At 40.4% G+C, this 22,080-nt stretch overlaps 1 protein-coding gene across 50 annotated transcripts in view; it reads left to right on the forward strand.

The window, feature by feature from the left end:
- Positions 1-22,080, forward strand: part of RIMS2 (regulating synaptic membrane exocytosis 2) — a 466,814-nt gene that overhangs the window by 307,331 nt on the left and 137,403 nt on the right. For 19 of the 50 annotated variants that reach the window (XM_078393641.1, XM_078393659.1, XM_078393635.1 and 16 more), the window contains one exon: positions 42-158. The exons of 18 other annotated variants lie outside the window; for them this stretch is intronic. In XM_078393641.1, the coding sequence (XP_078249767.1) occupies positions 42-158 (117 nt within the window). Of the gene's footprint in view, positions 1-41; positions 159-20,990; positions 21,063-22,080 lie in introns of all 50 variants that reach the window. 13 more of the 50 variants (XM_078393636.1, XM_072999205.2, XM_078393644.1 and 10 more) reach the window with 3 other exon arrangements.

Here is a 22,080-nt window from a genome sequence, read left to right on the forward strand (position 1 = left end):
TTATTTCCCCCTCTATGACATTGATGATTTTGTTTCTTCAGTAGGAATGTGGAACAGGGGTCTCGAGGGACCCGATCTACTCCTGCTCATTACAATACCATGAACCGAATGGATAGACATCGAATAATGGATGACCGCAGCTCCCCAGACAGAGAGAGGTAGATATTATGAAGTAACAGACTAAAAAATGGAAACAATACATTTCAGGCAAAGGAGTTTGCTATTTACACATAAGCCTCTCCATTTACAAAAATAACAAAAAAACAGTGGTCTCTCAGAAATTATTTTTGTTATTGTGCATTGCATACTACATATATCAGTAATTCTATGTAATGTTTTCTCTATCAGAAGAGCTTGAGGAAGACAACAGAGAAGTACATTTTAGCTGAGAAGTACATTTTTAGCTGAGTAGTGGAATTGATTCAACTTTAGGCCCTTTATCTTCATATATATGCAAGTGTTGGAATAATAACTATGACTTATTTTAACAGTAGTGTTCAGTTAGTTAGAAATATTCACACATCAATTACTTTGATTTTTCTAATTTTCTACTCTAATGTTTTTATGTAATATTTAAGGAAATTAATATTCTATACTTCACTATCTCCTTGCCCTGAGCTATCCAAAAACAAATGGAAGATATTTTAAAAACCTCCAAGTGCTAGCAGAACCATCGTTTTCAAAAAGGCAAATAGTTTTTTAATTTGAACAATGTAGTTCCTTTTTATTTGACCAAACTCTGGGATGCAATGGAAGACAGGAGGGCCTGGAGTGCTCTGGTCCATGGTGTCACAAAGAGTCGGACATGACTTAATTACTAAACAACAACAAGTTCCTTTTTAGAATCTTCCAATGAATCTCAGGGTGAAAATGTGATTAGTCCACTTGCGCAAACATTTGTGGTAGATTTTTGCCTCTACAATAGAGAAAATTGTATCTTTAATTTTAAACTTTTATATAAATTTTGGGATATGGGCTTTTAACAGTGAATGGCAGTGTTTTCTATTGGGTTTGTTTTGTTAGGACATTTTAAACAGTTATGATTGAGGACTCTTTTATAGTGAGCTCAGATTGATTGATTGATTGATTGATTGATTGATTGCACTTATATACATTGATACATCCGAGATGCAGATGTATCAACATCTTGGAATGTTAAGAAACTAGTAGAGTAGAGATGAAAAAATATCATTAAATATTTTTGTTAAAATTGTCTACATTCGTGTGAAAAAGAAAGTACACCCTAATTGAATTCTATGTTTTTATGTATCAGGACATAATAAAAATGGTCTGGTCCTTAGCAGGTCTGAAAATTAGGCAAATACAACCACAGATGTACAGCAACACAACATATTACACCATGTCATGATAAAATTAAGCCAAAATGGAGAAGCCATGTATGAAAAACTAAATACAGTTTACGATTCAGCAGCTTGTGGAACCACCTTTAGCAGCAATAACTGGAAGTAATTGTTTTCTGTATGACTTTTTCAGTCTCTCACATCATTGTAGAGGAATTGTGGCTCACTCTCCTTTACAGTGTTGCTTCAGTTCATAGAGACTTGCAGGCATTTGTTTATGTAGAGCTCTCTTAAGGTTTTGCCACAGCATTTCAGTTGGGCTGAGGTCTGGATTTTGACTGGGCCATTGCAATACCTTGATTCTTTTATTTTTCAGCCATTCTGTTATAGGTTTATTGGTGTGCTTGGGATCATTGTTCTGTTGCATGACTCAATTTCAGCCAAGCTTTAGTTGTCAAACAGATGCCCTCACATCTGACTCTAGAATACTTTGGTATACAGAGCAGTTCATGGATGACTCAATAACTGCACAGTGCCCAGGTCCTGTGGGTGCAAAACAAGCCCAAATCATCACCCATCCACCGCCGTGCTTGACAGTCTATAAGAGGTGTTTGTGGTGATATGCTTGTGTTTGGCTTTCACCAAATGTGGCACTTTGCATTATGGCCAGACATCTGCAGTTTTGGTCTCATCTATCCAAAGTACATTGTTCCAGAAGTTATTGTGGTTTGTCCAAATGCAACTTCACAAACCTAAGCTGCGTTGCCATTTTTTTAGAGAGAAGAAGCTTTCTCTTGGCAACCCTTCCAAACGAACAACACTTGCTCAGTCTTTTTTTAAATTGTACTATCATGAGCTTTAACATTTAACATGCTAACTGAGGCCTGTAGAGTCTGGGTCTTTTTTGCAATTTCTCTGAGCATTACATGGTCTGATCTTGGGGTGAATTTACTTGGACATCCACTGTTGGGAAGATTGGCAACTGTCTTGAATGTTTTCCATGTGTGAACAATCTTCCTCACAAATAATGGATTTTAAATTGTTTGGAAATGGCCTTATAAGCCTTCCCAAATTGATGGGCAGCAACAATTGCTTTTCTTCAATCATTGTTGCTGTGTTTCCTCCTTGGCAGTCTGTTAACACACACCTGAATGCTCCAGACCAAGCAACTGCTGAAACTCTGACTTTTAGAGAGGTGGTCACACTTGCTGATGAACAGTTACTCAAAGGCATTTGGTTAGCAGCAACTGGCTGCTGCTTAGCCTCTTAATTCCTATGAAAGCAGTAAGGATATAGTTAGTTTTCCACACATGGCTTCCTCATTTTGGCTTTATCTTTGTTAAAAAAAAAATCATAACATGGTGTAATATGTCATGTGTTGTTCTTAATCTGAGGTTTTATTTGCTTAATTTTCAGACCTGCTAAGGACCAGATGATTTTTATTATGTCCTAATATGTAAAGCCAGAAAATTCAAAGAGGGTGTACTTCGTTTTTCACATGACTGAAATATGTGATATGTGCGGTTCTGAACGTATGCATGTATTTTGATTTACGATCATTAGGAAGAAATAGAAAGTGTCAAATTCTTTTTTCTTTTCCAAATGCATGTAAATTACTGTATGTTAGGAAAAAAGTACATGCTCAAAAATGGCACAGAAACGACTTTCGTAGAAAAAAATCATGAAAAGGCAAACATTATGAAAAATCCGTTAAGTGTGTACATTGAGAAAGGTTCATGCCAAAATATGTCCAGATTTCCAAGCAGGAAAAACAAGAACAAAGCTCTTAGATATAACTCAATACAAAATAAGGACATGAAGAAAATGCAGATATAGAACAAAAGAAAATCAAAGTAGATCATTTTCCACATTGACTTGGGTTAGTGAAAAAGGCATTTAACACATTTACTTATTTTAATTTTACAACATAGGGTCCTATCGAATGTGGTGACAGGTTGTTTTTTTCTGGCAATCACACAACATAATCACTAGAATGAACTAAAATGTCCCTAGAATGGTTTGACCTGCACCTTTCTGAGCCCCTGGCATGGACTTGCACTTTTTGGTACAGATAACATCTCTCTGTTTTGTCCTTTTCTAGCATATGTGATCACTGCAAAGGGATCAAAAATGAGATTTCCCAGCAGTCAAGGCTCCTTCTAGTTTGAATTTATGATATTATTGAAGTGGCTTGCTTACTAAACCACTGCATTATATTGGAAGGAGACAGATCAAATAGGATGGTTTGAACTCTGATATGCCATTTGGATGTGGAGATTGCATCAAATGGCAAATTGCAAGTCTACCCAACAACAAAAGGCGCTTCTCCATATTGAGCCAGTGTAGATAAGCCCTATATAATTTGCACACCATTTTATATCACCACATATGACAAGGCACTTCTATACATGGCACAATCTTACAAGCAGTATTTTAAAAGTTGAATTTCAAATAAGAGGGATAATTTTAGTCTTTCTTATATTGTTATGTTTCAAATAGAATTGATTATTTCAGGCTGTTTGGGTTAGTTGCAAGAATTTCTAATTATAAGTGATGGAACCAGAATCCACTGCTGGCAAATTTTACTTTATTTCATAAATTTAATGTCATTGCCTGTCATGAAAACAAATATGTAAACACAACTCAAACTGGTTGTTGTGGGTTTTTCGGGCTCTTTGGCCACGTTCTGAAGGTTGTTCTTCCTAACGTTTCGCCAGTCTTTGTGGCCGGCATCTTCAGAGGACAGCACAACTCAAACTCTTTTTCACTAGCATGTTTCTATACATGCAGAAAGATTTCTGTAGATGTTTGCTTCTGGATGCAGCCTCAAATAAAAAGGCATTACTGTTCCAGAGTATCTCTACCCCCCCAAGCATTTTTACAGGGGATATAGGATCTGGAAAGAGAAAGGGAAACTGGACACATTTTAGTGTATGCACAAAACACAAACCAAATGGCCTCTGTGAATGCACACAGGACCTCTCGGACGTTTCTAGAGCTTAAAGACATGTGATTAGTGGGACATTCCCCTGTGGACACTCCCCTGTGGAGTGCATGCTCCACCTGCCAGAAGTTCCCTCAGTTCCTTTTAGCCACCACTTCAGTTTGACCTATTTTGGAGACCTAGAATGATTGAACAATTCTTGAGATCATTACTTTGTTTTCTCTTCTCGATCATCACCGTTATTTGGATGTTTCCCCTGTGAGTTTATCCATTTCCTTTTTGAATCAATTCCACCCATATTTTCTTCTCCCCGTGGTTTTCAATTCCCCCCACTACCACCTTTCCCCCCCTTCCCCCTGGTCTTTTATGGCTTCCCCCGGGCCTTTCAAGCGGTGCATCCTCTGCACAAATAAGATCCCACTCACTGACGGTCACAACCGTTGGCTCTTCTGTCTCGGAGAGCAGCACCAAACACACTCTTGCACTGAGTGTAAAAAGCTCACAAAACCTGAGATTAAACTGCGACTCCAGAGACTCTGTTCTTACCTTTGGGAGAAATCACTTAATCCAGCCTCTATGGACTCTGCGGGATCTCCTAATCCTCGCCCAGAGCATCAGGAAACTCCTTGACCAATTTCCAGCCTGACAACTTCTTCACCTTGTCCGAAGGATCAGTCAAAGTCAGCATCGAAATCAGGCTCAGCATCGACGTTGAAGGCTCCAGCCTGCTGTGATGACTCTTCAAAAAAGAAGAAGGATACAACTAAACCAAAGAATACCAAGAAGCCTACAAAACCGACACAAATAGACCCACCCCAATCGGTGCTTCCAGCACCAATATTGGAAGAGTAATCTAGAGATGCCCCGGGTTCAGTCTCAGACAAGGATGACCCAACTTTAACTCTGGTTCAGGCTTCAGCTTCGATCGCTCGCCTTTTGCCGAGCATAGGCCTATCTTCGGCTGAAGTTCATTACAGCCTGGCCTTGGCCCATTCAAGCTCTTCTTTTATCAGCGTGGGTAATGCCTATTCAGGTCTCTGGCTCAGAATCATCTCATCAATCTCCTCGGAAACACTGAGCGAAGAGACGACACCTGTCGCCAGTCCGATATGACTCTCCACATGGGGAATTCTATTATTATCCTGAGCCACCCCGATACCAGACCAGGGAGGAACATAAGGATCCATACCATCAATATGATCCTTATTACCCTGAAGACCTATCTGAGCATATCTACTACGACGAGCCCAAGAGACTGGGATATGCTTATCCATCTTGATATTCACCCTCAGTGTCACCTTCACCATCACAACTCCGACACTGCTCTTCTTTATGCCCGACATTGACTTGCCACACACCGATCCCTCCTAAATCAGTTCTTAAACGTACTCTTCCTCCAACGGAACATCAGCAACCTCAACCAAAATGTGCTAAGCACTCTATAAAACAACCTCGACAACACACATCTCTTCAAGTTACTGCTGCTTATAAGGGACCTACTCCTACTGATGTTGACAGGCGTCCTGTATCACACTTGCCTCCAACACAGCAACTGCCTCCTGCATTGCAGACATCGACATCGAAACCTCCACGCCAATCCCCATCTTCTGACTCCTCCTCATCGATCCAAGATTCAGCCTCTGATGCTTCCTGCGAATCACCTTCTAACCTTCCTACCCCTTTCTCAGATGTGAAGAATCACCCACCCTCTCCATCAGAGGATTTTTCTTCTTATTCACAACTTGTAATGAGGATGGCGAAATCTTTACAACTAGACATCGAGGAACCACCGCCTCCTAAGCAAGGCTTAGTATTTGATGACCTAAACCAAGACAAAACACCACCATTTAGCCTGACCTTTATACCAGCCATGCTGGAATTAGTTAAGGAATAATTGCATAAGCCCCCTTCATCACTACAAATCTCGAGATGCATCAAAAACCATTACAAAACACACGGTCCAGACAAAGCAGCATCTTTTTAGATGAATATGCAATATGCAACAAAAACTTAAAATTCACTTTGAGAATACACATTGCAAGGTATGTTATGTCTGGTTCAGTTGTGTGGCAGAGAATCATGGACTTTTAACATAAGCAATTGTAAAAAAAAAGACAGAGGAACTTCAGATGTGGATTTATTTCAAAAAGAATCAAAGAATTTCCTGGATCTAGAAGGTGACTAATGAAATACCAGGAATCCCATTGATTGCAATAGTAACAAAACTATGTAACTACATAATTTTGAGTGATTTGTGCTTTGGAACTGTTTAGCTGTAATTAAAATCTCCATTCATATTCCATAACTATATTCATCATTGTGCTTAAATATAGCATATCATGGCATGATTTACAAGCAAGTTGACCTTGAGCATTCAGATCTAAGATGGCTAAGTTCTCGACTTTTTGACACATGCTGGGGTGGGGGTGGGGGAAAGGATCATAATTTGTTAACACTTAAAAATGTTTAAAAATGTAGAAAATCCATACATTACAATAAATAATTTAATCTGCCCTGAATGTCTGAGTCTTTTTCAATATTAAGAACAAGCTGCATAGTAATTTTTTTTAGAATTATTATTATTATGTTTTACATCCTTAATAGGTATAGCAAACATTGTATGAAAAATGCTTTATAAAATACATACAGTATGCTGGCCTGATTATAGCAGGAAATGGTATGTTAAAAAAGAATAGTCTCTATCCATAATATAAAGAGGAAGAAAATGCACTCCACAGTTGATATGTGCTGCTGTTCCTTTAGATGGAAAAACCGAGGCCTAGAGCAGTGAAATACACTTTGAGAGTAGACCATCATTTACAGACTGTGACATTAGGTAAGATGGTATCTTTTAATGGATGAACTGGTGCTGCTAAAAGAGTATGCAGGCTATTGAATTAAAAACTACTTCAGGCAGCAGCTTGACAGAACTCTGTGAACCAGAAACTGCATTCTTTTTTAAACCACTGTTCGTCTAGTAACGGGTAATAACTTCACTGTTTGTTATTCTTGCTTTTTATGCTCGAGGGCAATCACAACAAAATATAACGGGGTAAACAGATTGTCCCAAATCTTCTTCCCAGGCCTGGTCTCAGACAGAAGACTTAATTGATGCACCACCCAGTCCTGTATTGGATGATAAATGTGCCAGCAGGGACTTTCTTTTTTCTTCAAGGGCAGGGAAAGAAAAGATAAAACTGTCCCTCCACACTTTCTTAGCAGAGGTGACATTAAATTTAAAACTAGAAACAGAAAATGACTGTGACAGATATGATTTTGAGACCATCATTTTGCATGTTATTGGGATCTGTATTAATATTGCTATAAGGCACTGACAACAAACTTTAACAGGCTGTGACTTTCATTCATGTCTTTCTTTCAGAATTGTTTATGAGTTTGAACACAATATCTAAAATATAAATACCTCTCTAAAAATTGTTTGCCATGAATTGAAAATGTTTGCAACAATGAAAAACGTATTGTTCTAACCTGTAATCATTCGACAGAGCAAGGAACTAAAAGAAAACAAGTGGAAAAATCCACCCAGGATATATTTGTCTTTTTTTCCTGTTTACCCATCTATAATGCATCTATCCTGCAAAACAAGGATGTTTTTAAAAAAATCTTCCTGCATACAGTGTGTAATGGCAGTGGTGATATGATTTGTGGAACAATTCTGTGGTTATTAAATTTGTCTGACTTTTATAGTTACATCTGAGTCCCAGGGAGCAGAGTTATTTTCTCCATACTTACAAATGGAATAAAGTAGTTTTCAATCTATTAAAACAACATGTAGGAAAATAAATATTTTTGTACACTAATATGCATTACATATCTGTGACAGAATGATGCAATCACCGAGTCCAGAAAATAATGTCTATGGAGATTTTTGAATTTACATTAATTCACTTCTATGTCTGTGTAACTGTGTAACATGATTTCAGCCACTGTGTTTAGGAGTGAGGCATAATCTGTTATTTAATAAATATCACAGATTTTTTTTTTATTAAGGACATTCGAAGGGTGATGCAAAAATTGACTGTAAAAATGATGGAATTTGTGGACATTAACAGACCCCCTAGAGCCCATGCCGCCATCATATGCGGCTGGGTTCTGTACTCCTCCCCACCACTGCCAGTCTTTAGCCAGCTACCTTTTCTTCCCTTTGCAACTGCATCCGCGACTGCTGGGCCACCGCCGCCTGATTACCCCCGCCCCTCCACGCGCACGCCCCTTCACCCCCGATGGAGCCTCGAATGCAAGCTTCCTTTCCACGCGGGCGATGAGGCAGATATTTGCTGTGTCAATCCTGTCCTCCCTCCCCCCCACCTGACAGGAGGGCTACCAGGGATGCACTGCCTGAGAGAGTCACGTGGCACAACTTACTCATCTCCACGAAGAGCAGCATCTTCTTTCTCCAACCTCCTCCTCCTCCCTCCCCCCCAGTCTTTTTAACCCTCCCGACCCCAAACAAACCCAGCAGGTGGCTCTAGGAATCTTCTTTGGCTTCCCACCACCGGCAACAAAAGCCCGACTTTGCAGGGAAAGAGACGAGCTCCACACCCATGCTTCCAGCTTCACCCTCTCATGCCTGCCGCCAATATTGCTTCATTCAGCACCACGCTGAGCCCCACCGCTACCATCGCCACCATGCTGCCCTTCTCCTCCACTTCTGGGGCAGGGCCTAGGAGTGCTTCTGGACCACAAGCAGTCAACTGACGAGTCCCATAGAGATGGTGAGCTGGCTGGGGCAATAAGGGGGCTAGTGGCTCCCTACTGCTGATGCCTTAGCAGTTGTAGGCATGTGTGCGAAGACAGAGTGTACCATTCTCTAAAACGGGGTGGAGTTTTACTTCTGGTGCTGTTCGCGGGAACAATTCCTTGTACTGTACTTGTTCAGATAATTTTTTCCTGTTTTCCGCCTCTAAAAATTAGGTGCGTCTTATGGTCAGGTGTGTCTTATGGAGCAAGAAAAATATGTACTTCTGTTAATGCATCCTGAAATAGAATTTGCCTCTTTTTGCAGCCACATCACACTGTTGGCTCATATTCAGCTTGTGATCTACAACTATTCCAAGATCCTCCTCACTTGTAGTATTACTGAGCCAGGTATCCCCAATCATGTAACTGTGCATTTGGTTTGTTTTCCCTGTGTCCCTATCTTAATTTAATTCTGTTGTTTTCAGACTAGTCCTCAAGTTTTTCCATATCTTTTAAAATTTTGTTCCTTTCTTTCAAAGTATTAATCGCGTTTTCAATTAGTCTTGCTGTGATTTTTTGGGGTGATTTTTTTCTTCAGCTGGAATGGTTTCATTGCATTTCAATGCATTCCTATGGGAAATGGTGCTTTAACTTATGACCATTTTGAATTACATCCATCTTCTGGAATGGATTATGATAGTAAGTGGAGGCACCACTGTACTGTATTTTTTAAGACTTTCACAGCCAGGATGCGATGGTTGTAGTAGGTTTATTGGGCTGTCTGGCCGTGTTCTTGATATTTTTCTTCCTAACGTTTCAACTGTCTCTGTGGCCGGCATCTTTAGAGGACAGGAGTCAGAACTCTATCTGTGCTCTGGTGCAGTTTGTGGGATAGTTGAGTATTTATAGCTGTGGGATCAGCTTTTTGTCTTTTTCAGGAGAGTGGGTGATTATGGTGATCCGCGTGTTTTTTGTTGTAGGTGTATTGTGATAAGAGGGACAGATGATCTGTCACTGTGATTGATGGGTTTTGTCAGCTGGTCTTTTGCGTGCAGTGATCACTGGTCCTTGTGGCTAGGTAGAGTTCATTGACCTTTTGGAGGCTGTATTTTTCAGTGCTGGGAGCCAGGCTTTGTTGAGTTTTAGACTTTTTTCTTTTTCGTTGAAGCTCTGCTGGTGTTTGTGGATTTCAGTGGCTTCCCTGTGCGGTCTAACATAATGATTGCTGATGTTGTCCAGTACTTCTGTGTTTTGAAATAGAATTTCATAGTAAGGTACCCCTTGACTATTTGTTTATCAATCTCAAGCTACAAGTCTATCTCCTCCCTTGGAAGTCACATTTGTCTGGAGGAGCATTGATTGTCTTTTAGTAAGAGATTAAAGCTGAAGTTGGTATTGAGCAATTTTGCCTTTTCTTTGTTAACTGCTATCATTTCCCCATCTCCACTGAGTAGCTGAGCCACTGTTTCTTTTCTCTGTCTTCTGTTATGTAAGAACCCGAAGAGCCTTTCTGTTGCTTTTAGCATCTCTAGCTAACCTCAGCTCATTCTCATCTTTTGCCTTAACACCATCCCTGCAATTCTTTGGTACTTGTCTGTAATCTTCCTTTATAGCTTGGCCTTCCTTCCATTTGCTATATGTGTTAATTTTTTGTTTCCAGGTCCTCTCTGAGCTTTTTGTGAAGCCACATTGATATTATTTTTGGTCTTTCCCTTTTTTTTCCTTGTTGGAATTATTTGTAATAAAGCCTTTAGAATTTCCTTTTTTAGAAAGGTTCACCCATCTTGGACCCCTTTTCCTGTCAGGATTTCCTGCCATGGGACCTTAGTTGTTCCGAGTTTATTATTATCAACTACTGTCTCACTTAGATAGAACACAATTTGACTTTTAGACTATGATTGGTTGGTTTGGATGACACTAATGAAAAACCCTTTTTTGCAGACTGTCTCAGTCCTACTTGTTTCATGGGAGGTGTAGTTTTTTATGGGTGCCCTAATGGGCAGCAATACTAAACTTCCCACAAAACCTAGGCCTCTTAGGAAGTACTGGGACAGTTTCTTTTCTGTCCCAGAAACAGGCCTGAAAAAGCCTGGAAGATAAGGCCTGTTCTAGGTGAGTGAAATACAGGTTTCTGTAGGTGTCTGTATGTGGACAGCAATTCCCAGAATTCTGCCTGGGGAATTCTTGAAGAATTCTGGGAGTTGGGAGTTTTTTTTTTTAAAGGCATATCCCTTGTAAGACATACTGTAAAAAAATCTCCAGCACTCATCATGAAAATGCTATATTCTGTAGAATTTACAAAACATTGTATTCCAACTATCAAGCATTAATTTCAGAATACTGAAACATGCCCTCTCTGAAGCATGAAATTGGTTAGAATGAAGTTGGCACCATTTAATAACTTTTCATTGGCAAGAAACATTTGTACAGATTCACGTCCAGCAGGATTATACAAGCATTATTTTGATCATCTTTATATACCTCCTCCAGAATTTGTACAGTGGTGCCTCGCAAGACGATGTTAATTCGTTCCACGAAAATCGCTGTTAAGCGAAAACATCGTCTTGCGAAACGCGTTTTCCCATTGAAATGCATTGAAAACCTGATAATCCGTTCCAATGGGAACGGATTGTCATCGTCAAGCGAAAATCACCATAGGAAACATTGTTAAGCGAAACGCATTTTTCAAGCAAAGACAGCCATCTAACGAAACAGCGACCATTAAAAGACCCGTGTAGCAAAGCAAGACCAAGCTGTCAAAAACACCGTAAAGCGAAAAACGGTCCTAAAATTTAATCGTCTTGTGAGGCAAGGTCCCTAACATCGTAAAGCAGAAATCGCCCATAGGAAACATTGTTATACAAAGAGCAAGATTGCTCTGAAAACCTCATCGTAAAGCGAATTAGTCGTTATGCGAAGCAATCATCTAGCGAGGCACCACTGTATTGTGAAATAATAGAAATTGCATTTGATCCAAATACAGTACAGTTGGACCATGGTATCTGCAAAGAATTGATTCTAAGTCTCCCCCTGCAGATGCTGAAAAATGTGGAAATAGCAAACACTATGCATAGCACTGTCTCTGGCTCTCTCTTGTGACCAATCCTGGTAAAATTTAATCTTTTCAGATATTAGATAAATGAATCTGTGGATACTGATCCCACAGATAGGGGGTCCTCCTGCAAATGTTCAGAGTCTTCCTTTCACATGAAAAAGAGGAAGAAAGGGGAGAGTGGGTGTTAAAGGCTTGTGTAGATTACTTCTCATTACAAAAGTCTTTTGTTTATTGATATGTCTGAATGGTATATTACTCTTTGCTCTCTGGCAGGAAAACAGAATTAATATTATTACTGAGCTTTTTTCAGTAACAATGTCTATAGACCTCTTTTGAAGTTCTTGAAGCAGTTTGCAATATAATTTGCAATCACATACATATACATATTAAAGTTAATTGTAGTCTAAAAAAACCCCTCAACCACAGTGTTTGTTTCAATGGATTTTGTTCATGAAAGCAATCAAGGTGAGGTGAAACTATTTTCTGAAAGCAGGCTAGGGATGAAGAGAACTAAGTGTCTGAGCAGTGTTCCAAAGTTCTGCATTTATTAAGCAGATCACATCCTTGAATCTGCAGTGCTTAGACCTTATCAATGTAAATTTTAAAACTTGAAGAATGGAAATGAGGAAGAAGAGGAAGAACTTCTTTATTTGTGTCACAAGCAATCCAGTGGTGCTTTTGAAATGGAAGGATCAGCCAACAGGGTGCTTTTGTTGCTCAGAGAACAACCAAATGTGTCACAGTCCTCACATTCTTTGAGGAGTCTCTTTCCATGTCCTCCAGAGAGGAACAATATATAACGCGATGCACTATGTGACAATGAGATCCAAACCAAAGCAAAATGATGCAATTATTTTTTAATAACTGCTCAATATTCAAAATAGTTGTACTGTTATTCCCTCAAAGTTATACCCAGCAGCAGTGGGGCTTTCACATTCAAAAGTAGCTGCAATTTTACAGATTTGTGTTCAAGAGTGACATCACATATAGTGTAGTAAATTTCAGTTTGGTAGCAGCCAAGGTATGACTGACAGTAGCTGATTATCTAGTGGGTGAGTTGGATTTATCCTTTCAGTTCGGAGGTCTACCATTTTTCAGACACCATTTTCAGATATATACTTGCTACTTTTTCTAATTTGTTTAGATTCTTTGTACCAGAAGAGGTGAACCAATGGTGGAATTGAGTTTTTGCTGTTGTTGAAAATCAGTAGTTTTGATATAATGCAGATGAGCAAATTTGTCTTCTAACAAATATAGTAATGATTTTGGGATATGTATATCTTCTTGTATTGGAGTATTCAATTAAATAATGAGGCAACAGGAAAAAGCTTTCAGGCTAGCTCATTTTTGCCTTTTCTGAATGATTCCTAATAGGAATGGAGTACAGTATATAAAATTCTGTGTTATGTTTGTACCTGAAAAAGCAATGATAGTTTCTTATTTCAATGACAAATATTTATAATATCAGTGTCCTTCAGAACTATCTCTTGGTTTGATAGTCATGATTCATAAAGTTTAATCAAAATTCTTAAGAACAGCAACAAGAGAGCCATGAATGTTGTTAGTGAAATCTCAAACTCATTTGTAAGTAATGGAAAAAAGGTAGAAGGAAAAGGAAACAAATGAGCCATGCCTGCCAATACCATTTTAAATGAATTAATTATTTTTCTTTCGTTAATGAATCATTCAAGTAAATAGCTGGTTTCACTGAAAAGCACAGAAAATTACCTGTGTAAACTCTGAATTATAATATTAATAGTGGCCCTGCAATATAGCATGTTCCATCTTGATGAAAGCAGAATATACAGAGGTTGCTTTTTGTAACTTAAAGAAGCAAAGTCTCTTGGAATGTCTGTTCCTGCCTTTGCTTTAAGTATCTCCCGAGACTAACAAATCTTGCTGCAGTGCTATTTAATTGTGATGAGAACTACTGATTTTGATCTGCCAAAAAGAGAAATCCTTGAAATGACAGGTGATTACACGATCCATGACGATTCCTGTATTTTTAAAAGGGCTATTAAAAGTCACCTTGGTAAGAAGACTAGTACTGATCTAGGGGGAAAAACCAATTTGGTGAGTGACTTTCAAAAACTGGAAAAGACATCCAAAAGCAAATGGAGCTATTATTAGTAAGCCGATGGAATGATTATGCAATAAAGTGCTTTGATGTACGAAGGCTAATATAGAAAAGAATGCATGTTCTTTTTTTCTGGACTTGGTCAGAGCAGATCTATTCAAATCAATAGTATTGAAGGTATGACTGGTTAAAGCCCCGCTGATTTCATACTGTGAGAAATGCTAAGTCAGGATTAGAGTTGGGGGTCCATTAATGCTGCGGGGTCTATGCTTCTGTCCTGTCGCTCTGGAGATCACAATAGCCGAGTCACTCTTGGCAGGAGGCGGGACGTCAAGCTTCTCTGCCAGTTTGAAGAGTGGCTCGGCAATCGTGATCTCCGGAGCGATAGGTCGGGAGGGTGGACCCTGTGGCATTACCACATTGGTGGGCACGGACCCTTGTTATCTCCACTTGTGCAGAGGTATTCTCATTCATATACTAATACGAATACACCCATCTCTAGTCAGGATCGATAAGATTTTTTTTTTACTTTTTTATTTATAAAACTTCTTTCTGCTTTTTCTCCAGTGAGCTCAGGGCAAAATACACGAGTTTCCTCCTCCTCTTCACTGGCTTGCAACAGCTGAGTTTCATGACCAAATAAGGATTTGAACTCAGCTGTCCTAGGTCTTAGTCCAGTACTCTTAACTTCTGTATCATACTCACAGGGCCAGGGACAAATACTGAAATTAAAAAATGTGCATCATGGGATATATTTATTATTTCCTTCATTACTGTTTTATTTTGTCCTTTTTTCCCATTTGAAAATAATACATTGGAAAATCACTCAGTGTTTTTACTATATCACTTCATTCTTAATAGATTAGAAAGAAAATTTTAATATTTCATCTTTTCTTAGCTAATATAAAAATGTGCATTTGAATATGCATGACTTTTTTTGCATATGTAAAGGCAACATTAATTGGAAATAGACCAGCTTACTTTTACATATATTCCCTCATTATTCCATTCTGTCCTCCATACGAATTAAACTGTGGACACCACAAGAAACAAATCACAAATATGTGTGTTTCTACACACATTTCTGTTTTTTTTTCTCAAAATAAGCATTAAGTTTTCCACAAAACATTACACACATTCCATTTCCATTATTAAAGCAGAAATGCATTGCCACTTCAGATAGCACCATTCATGTACATGGAAGATTATCAGCAGAATCTGGTATTTGTGGGCTTACCTTAAGCGATCCGATACAGTGCTCCTGTGAAGACAGTCAATAATAAATGCAGATGAAGCATGTGTGAATGGAAACACTGCATGCCTTAATGCCAAGAAAATATTACAAAAAACAGTAATATGGGTTCTTCTCTGTGTCCTCTGTGAATCACACCCAGGGTGATCCGTGCCTGTGTGGAGCCTCATCGGAAGGTTCTAGAGCAGAGGTCGTCAACCCCCAGTCCGTGGCCTGGTACCGGTCCATGGCCTGAGACAGACCTCCCGCGCTCCCCGCATGCACTCCCCTCCCCACAGCTGCTTTGCGCAAGCATGCCAGCACCAGTGTGAGTGCTCCCTCACCCCTTCACACATGCGCCCGAGTGAAGGGATGGGTGGGTGCGTGTGCAGGCGCTCCTGCACTTGTGCGAAGGGGTGGGGGAGCACTCACGCCACTACTTCGCGCATGTGCCCAAGAACAGGGTGCCCAGCCTTCCTGAGAAGCTCAGCTGGTCTGCAGTCCCAAAAAGGTTGGGGACCATTATTCTAGAGCTTTTGCGGTAGCAAAAAACACATTAGAATAAGGCCCCTCCCCCTCGTATAAGTACCTTGGCACCAAGGCTCCCCTTTCAGTTTTCTTTCAACTGCCATGTTGAGAGCCTCTGCTTCTGTGAGTAAAAGAGAGAGTTTATTCTTGATTCGTTCCTATTACCAGTCTTTTTTCCTTTAGACTTTTAGATCATATTCGTTATCATCAGAGATTTTTTCTTTTCTACTTCGCCCAGCCTCCAGCTGCAGCACCCTCCCCAATCATCATTTTTTCTCCTCAAATTATTTTCTCCTATTCATGGCCCATTTGGGCCTGTTTAAACACTGCATGATCTGTGATAACAAAATGCCACTCTCCCATGGCCACACCAAGTGTCTTTTTTGCTTGGCACACCAGACGTCCTCCTGCCAGCATTGTAACAACTTAAAGCGCAGAGTCCTCTGTTCTCGCTTATCCAGATTAAAACTCTGTCTTTGGGAACAATCCCTTCAACCAACCAAAATGGCCCAGCCTCCTTGTAAGGCCACCTCACAAACCAAAGCAATGGAGAAGGGTCTTTCTGAAGCCTCAAAACAACATCCATCGACAACACCATCCCACTCTGACACTCCGTCCACTTTGTCTAAAACGTCAAAAACCCATAAATCGAAGCACTCTATACCGAAATCCTTGATATCTAAGCCCTCCACTAAACATCAAATGTCCACCGAAGTCTCTTCAGTTCCAGAGCCTTCTCTGCCTAAAAGACCTAAACAGCTTAAATCTAAAGCTGCAGTCATTTCTCAGCAGCCTCAACAAACCGCTGAATCAATCTCTATTGGTTCGCCTTCTGATGATGACGGAATCCCCTCTCATCAACCCTGCTCCCAGTCACCAGAATGGGATGACAGAGTTGATTGATTATCATCTTCTCCTCCCAGTCCTCAACACTCTGTTCTTTTGAGCAACCCTTTCATAGTTGCTTCACCTGACAGGGTCGACTCTGAACAACAACGAGACCATACCCTATTCGGTTACATCTGATCGTCCACCACCACCTCCTCAAAGACATCAGGACTCTCACCAGGTTGCCATTTGCCCCAACAAGTGCTCGACCGGACAAACCGCAACTGCCAATCAGCCAGTTGCTCTATCCAGCTTGGCCATAACTTCTCATGGTGGGCGTCGATCTCAACAGCCATCAATGTTGAAATGGCCATATCACCGTGACCCAGATGAACTCCAACCTGCTCCCTACCTGGCACCTAAAAGACCCAGGACAATCAAGCAATTTCCTTCTACACGCGAGGCTTTTACAGCTTCAGCCTCCCGATATTTTCCTGCTAATCCAGATGAGGGAAATCATTCCTCTCACTTGGCATCTCCAGCGTCTATATACTCCATTGCTTTACAAGCTCGTCAACAACCTCCATTTCGACATCACTGAGACTCAGGCTCTGATATCAATGATCCTTGATTTAGATCCTGGTCCATGGACACTAATTCTGTCGGCAAGCCCAAACATCACGTTTGATGCTCCTATGACCGGGATCGCACACCACTCCACCCATCCTGCCCTCTGGAAACACCTACTTGTCTGGGAATCCATCACTACATATGCCTGGGTACTGTCCATCATCCGCGACAGCTACTGTATCCATTTCTTCCAACTCCCTCCGGCAACACACATCATCACTCCACCATCTCCAACCCTACAAGAGGAAATGAGAAATTTACTCCTCAAAGATGCCATCTCACGACACAACAAAGGGTTTTTCTCTTGCTATTTCACCAGACACAAAAAGGACAGAGGTCTTCGCCCTATCTTAGACCTACAAGAGTTAAACAAATACATAATTATCACAAAATTCCATGGTTACCCTTGAATCAGTTCTCCCTTTACTCCACAAAAACGACTGGTTCACTGTCATAGATCTCAAGGACACATACTTCCATATTTCCATACATCCTTCACACAGAAAATTCCTTCAATTTCAGCTAGGATCACAAGCCTACCAATTCAAAAGGCTTCCTTTTGGCCTTGCAACAGCTCCAAGAGTATCCACCAAGTGCATGGCACCAGTAGCTGCTTATCTCAGGTAGCAAAACATTCTCATATTTCCATTGGCTCCTCGTAGGTCATTCCTGTCACAAGGCCCAACAAGACACTCACTTCACCCTTACCCTCCTGAGAAGGCTATCAGTTTCACTGTTGCGATCTCGGTCTCGTTGTCAATGAACAAAAATCAAATCTGAAACCTACAAAGATTATTCATTATATAGGCACATGCATAGATTCCACACAAGCTCGCGGCTTTCTTCCTCCAGCCAAGAGAGAAAATATCTTCGCATTACTTCATGTTTTCACCCCTCATGCTATGGTACCCACCTTGACTGTGCAATGTGTACTAGGCACCATGGCATCTATGACTTCAGTAGTGCAGCATGTACATCTCAAGATGAGATCTCTTCAGCCATGGTTTCTTGCCCTCTTCGACCCACTCAGAGACCCTTCTTACACTCTTTTAAGGGTCACCCCAGAACTCACCTCCCAACTTCAGTGGTGGCATTTTCCTCCCAACCTATCCATCGGGCGGCCGTTCCGACAACCATGACCACAAATACAGGTCGCCGCCGCCAGCCTCACAGGCTGGAGAGCTCACTGCAAATCTCTCAGAATCCATGCCAAGTGGTCTTCCAGAGAGCAATTGCTTCACATCAACAAATTAGAACCGTTGGTGGTTCAGAAATCTCCTCACTGGCAAGATGGTACAAATTGCCACCGACAACATCACGGCAATGTACTATATTCTGAAAAAAGGTGAAACCCACTCTCCAAGTCTCCTCTATTTAGCGGTCGTCCTCTGGGAGCCATGTCTAGCACATTATATCTGCCTCACTGCTTTACACATTGCTGGCCACGACAATGACTTGGCAGATCTACTCAGCCGCACAAACTCTCAAGCTCATGAATGGGAGTTAGACCAATCAGTTCGCCTACGTGAATGATGGGGCAAACCAACTCTCAACCTCTTTGCCTCCCGTGTGAATCAGAAGTGCAAACAATACTGCTCCCAAGCGGGCATTGGCAAATTCTCCCAAGGAGATGCATTCGTCGGCCAATGGCCCAAGAACCCCACTTACCTTTTTCCACCGTTCCCTCTTCTTCACAAGGTTGTGGTTTGCCTACAACAAGACAAAACTGATGCCATTGTTATAGCCCCTTGGTGGCCGAGACAACTCTGGTTTCCAGTCCTTCAAAATCTCTCATCAGACATTCACCACCTCCCTCGCCTGCCACACGTCCTCACGCAGAACAACACCAGAGTACTCCACCCAGACTTACCAGTTCTGCACCTGGCAGTGTGGAGGATTCCCCCTTGCTAATGAACGCTCTCTGTCAATCAGAGAAGCCCTCCACTAGACGCTATACCTATATAAATGGAACAGGTTCAAATCTTTCACTGAAGTTTCTTCATTGCCTTCTATCAACCCATCACTTGTTACTGTTCTATGTTTGTTGCTTCATCTCAACTCTAGCGGCCTTTCCCTCTTTTCCTTGAGAGTTTACCTCTCTGCCATAGTTTCTTATCAGCCCCCTAACTCTCTGGCATCTAACATTGAAATGTTTTCTTACAGGTCCGTATCACATCTACACAGATACCCGCCCGCCTTCCCCACAATGGTCACTAACACTAGTACTGTAACAACTTACTAAAGCTCCTTTCGAACCGTTAGTGTCAACTGATTTACGGCTACTTACCTTTAAAACAGTTTTCCTCATCGCCATCACCTCAGCTTGCCAAGCTAGTGATTTAGTGGCCTTACGTTGCCACTACCCTTATTTACTTTTCATGTAACTTTTCATAAGTCACCAACCACCTACTAAAGATTGGCAGGTGACATCTCAAACTATATCTAGATGGGTCGCTTCAACCATTCATTTTGCGTATCAGCTGGCACGCAAACCAGTCCCGAAGATGATTAGCCCTCACTCCACCAGAGCAATGGCGACCTCTGTGGCATTCCTACACTGCATACCTTTTCCACACATCTTTGCCTCTGCCACGTGGGCACAGCTGTCCACTTTCATTCAGCATTATAGACTTGATCTCCAGCAAAAGTCTGATGTAGCCTTTGGACATGCTGTTCTAGCCTCTACCTTGGTGTGACACCCTGCTTCCGGGTAAGAGAGCTTTTTAGTCACCCAGGGTGTGATTCACAGAGGCCATGAAGAAGAACGACAGGTTACCCACCTGTAATTGTAGTTCTTCGAGTGGACCTCTGTGATTCACACATCCCGCCTGTCCTCCCCACTGTTCACTCCATTCTGCTTAATTTAGCAGCAGTTGACACAACTGAAAGGGAAGTCCTGGCGCCAGGGTACTTATACAAGGGGGGGGGCTTATTCTAATGTGTTTTTGCTACCACAGAAGTTCTAGAACTTTCCAATGAGACTCCGCGCAGGCGCGGATCACCCTGGGTGTGAATCATAGAGGTCCACTCAAAGAACTACAATTACAGGTGGGTAACCTGTCGTTACTGTTTTTTGTTCAGCTGCATTGTTCCTTTTTGGTTTTGAGAGGTACCAATGTACTTTGGAAAGCTGTTGCCAGTGTTTTCTGTTTGAAGGATGTGATTTTCAAAGAATGCCTTAAAAAGATTTATACTGGTTTCAAAGTTTAATGCAGTATGAAAAATCTTATTTGTTGTCAGGTATATTTTAAATGATTATAATGAGTTCAGTGCAATCCAAAGGGACAGGAACCAACTTTTTGACATGCCAAGAGATAGGGATACCTTCAGATCTTCATTGAATGTATTACTCAGTACATCCATGATGTGTTGTTGACTTTGGGACAATCATCCAGTTCACTAATCATGTGAATGGTAGGTGTTCATGCGATATAAACTGTACTGTACATGATATGTAGAAGTTAAGAATACAATTACAATTTCCATTAGAAGTTTCCATTATCAGTTTTTAATATGTTTTTGGTCTGTTTTCTAGAGACGAGTTTTAAAAGTCATTTAACTGTTTAGAGAGTATTATTTTATAACTGTTCTGCCTTCAGCTCATCTGACCTTCAGTTTTCTGTTTTGCGTTGTGTGTTAGTTCATCTCCATTCCTTTGTCTTACATTTTTATTTTTGTTTCTACTGTGCTTTCAGTCATTATCTCACTCTGCCTTGGTCCCATCATACTCAGTCCATTGACTACCATCATAGAGATGCCAGGTATCTGTTTTCCTGTGTGTGATTGTGAATGTGTAAATGCATGTCTCTGCTTGAAACTACATTTTTCCTTCAGACTCGCATTCAAACTGAATACTGTAGTTTTATAGGAATGTTTTGTGAGTGAACAATTAGTAGATTACTAGTGTTACTTTAAAGGTCCACCAAATAATAATGCTTTGCCTACACAAGGCAGACCATACACTTTATAGCTGCTGTTGCTTTGCTAAAATGTATGAAATAAACAGTGGGTTAGCAGGATTTTTCTTTGAACTTCCAGATGTTAAATTCTGCTATTGTTGATTCTATAAAAACATATATGGACAACCCATTCTGGGGTTGCTTTTTTACCTACATAATTTGAAAAGAAATGGTTTCATATTGTTAAAAAACTATTATTTGTAATCCAAGCATTGCTGACTATGTGCAGCAGGAGATACCTTTCTATACTAAGAGCCTTATGGTTATGCTGCACAATGGTTATAGCTAGAAGGGCAGGCATCAATGCTGATGTAGCATATTAGCTTAAAATCTAGACTGGGATCCAGAATAAAGCTTGGAATTTAATCTCACCTATGAATTTCCTGGGTGGACCTTCAAACCTAAATATTAGGTGATTTCCCCTCAGTCCTATGGATATTCTTTAGATTTCCAGGGAAAAATCAGAAGCCTGTGTTTGTCATAGCTATCATTTATACCAATAAAGGGCTATTCCCAGAATGAAACCATACAATATCAGACAGTCATATTCATCTGAGTATTAAAGTATGTCTCTCCATTGTTGCAATAATTTCAGGTGTCATATTTTTTTATTTTTACAAGCTTAATTTTTTTTACTTTGCTCCTATGTTGCAACCATTCCCAAACTATCAAGTCAAAATGTATTGAATACAGTCTTACAATGGTAGGAAAACTATAGACACAAATTCTTAAATTATACAAAAAAAAAAACCCTGAACTTCAGTCATAGGCAAATATTTAAGTAAAAATAATAGAAGCAAAATATCTTTAAAAATATAAAAAATAA

Source organism: Pogona vitticeps, chromosome 4, assembly GCF_051106095.1.
Source record: "Pogona vitticeps strain Pit_001003342236 chromosome 4, PviZW2.1, whole genome shotgun sequence".
Classification (NCBI taxonomy): Eukaryota; Metazoa; Chordata; class Lepidosauria; order Squamata; family Agamidae; genus Pogona; species Pogona vitticeps.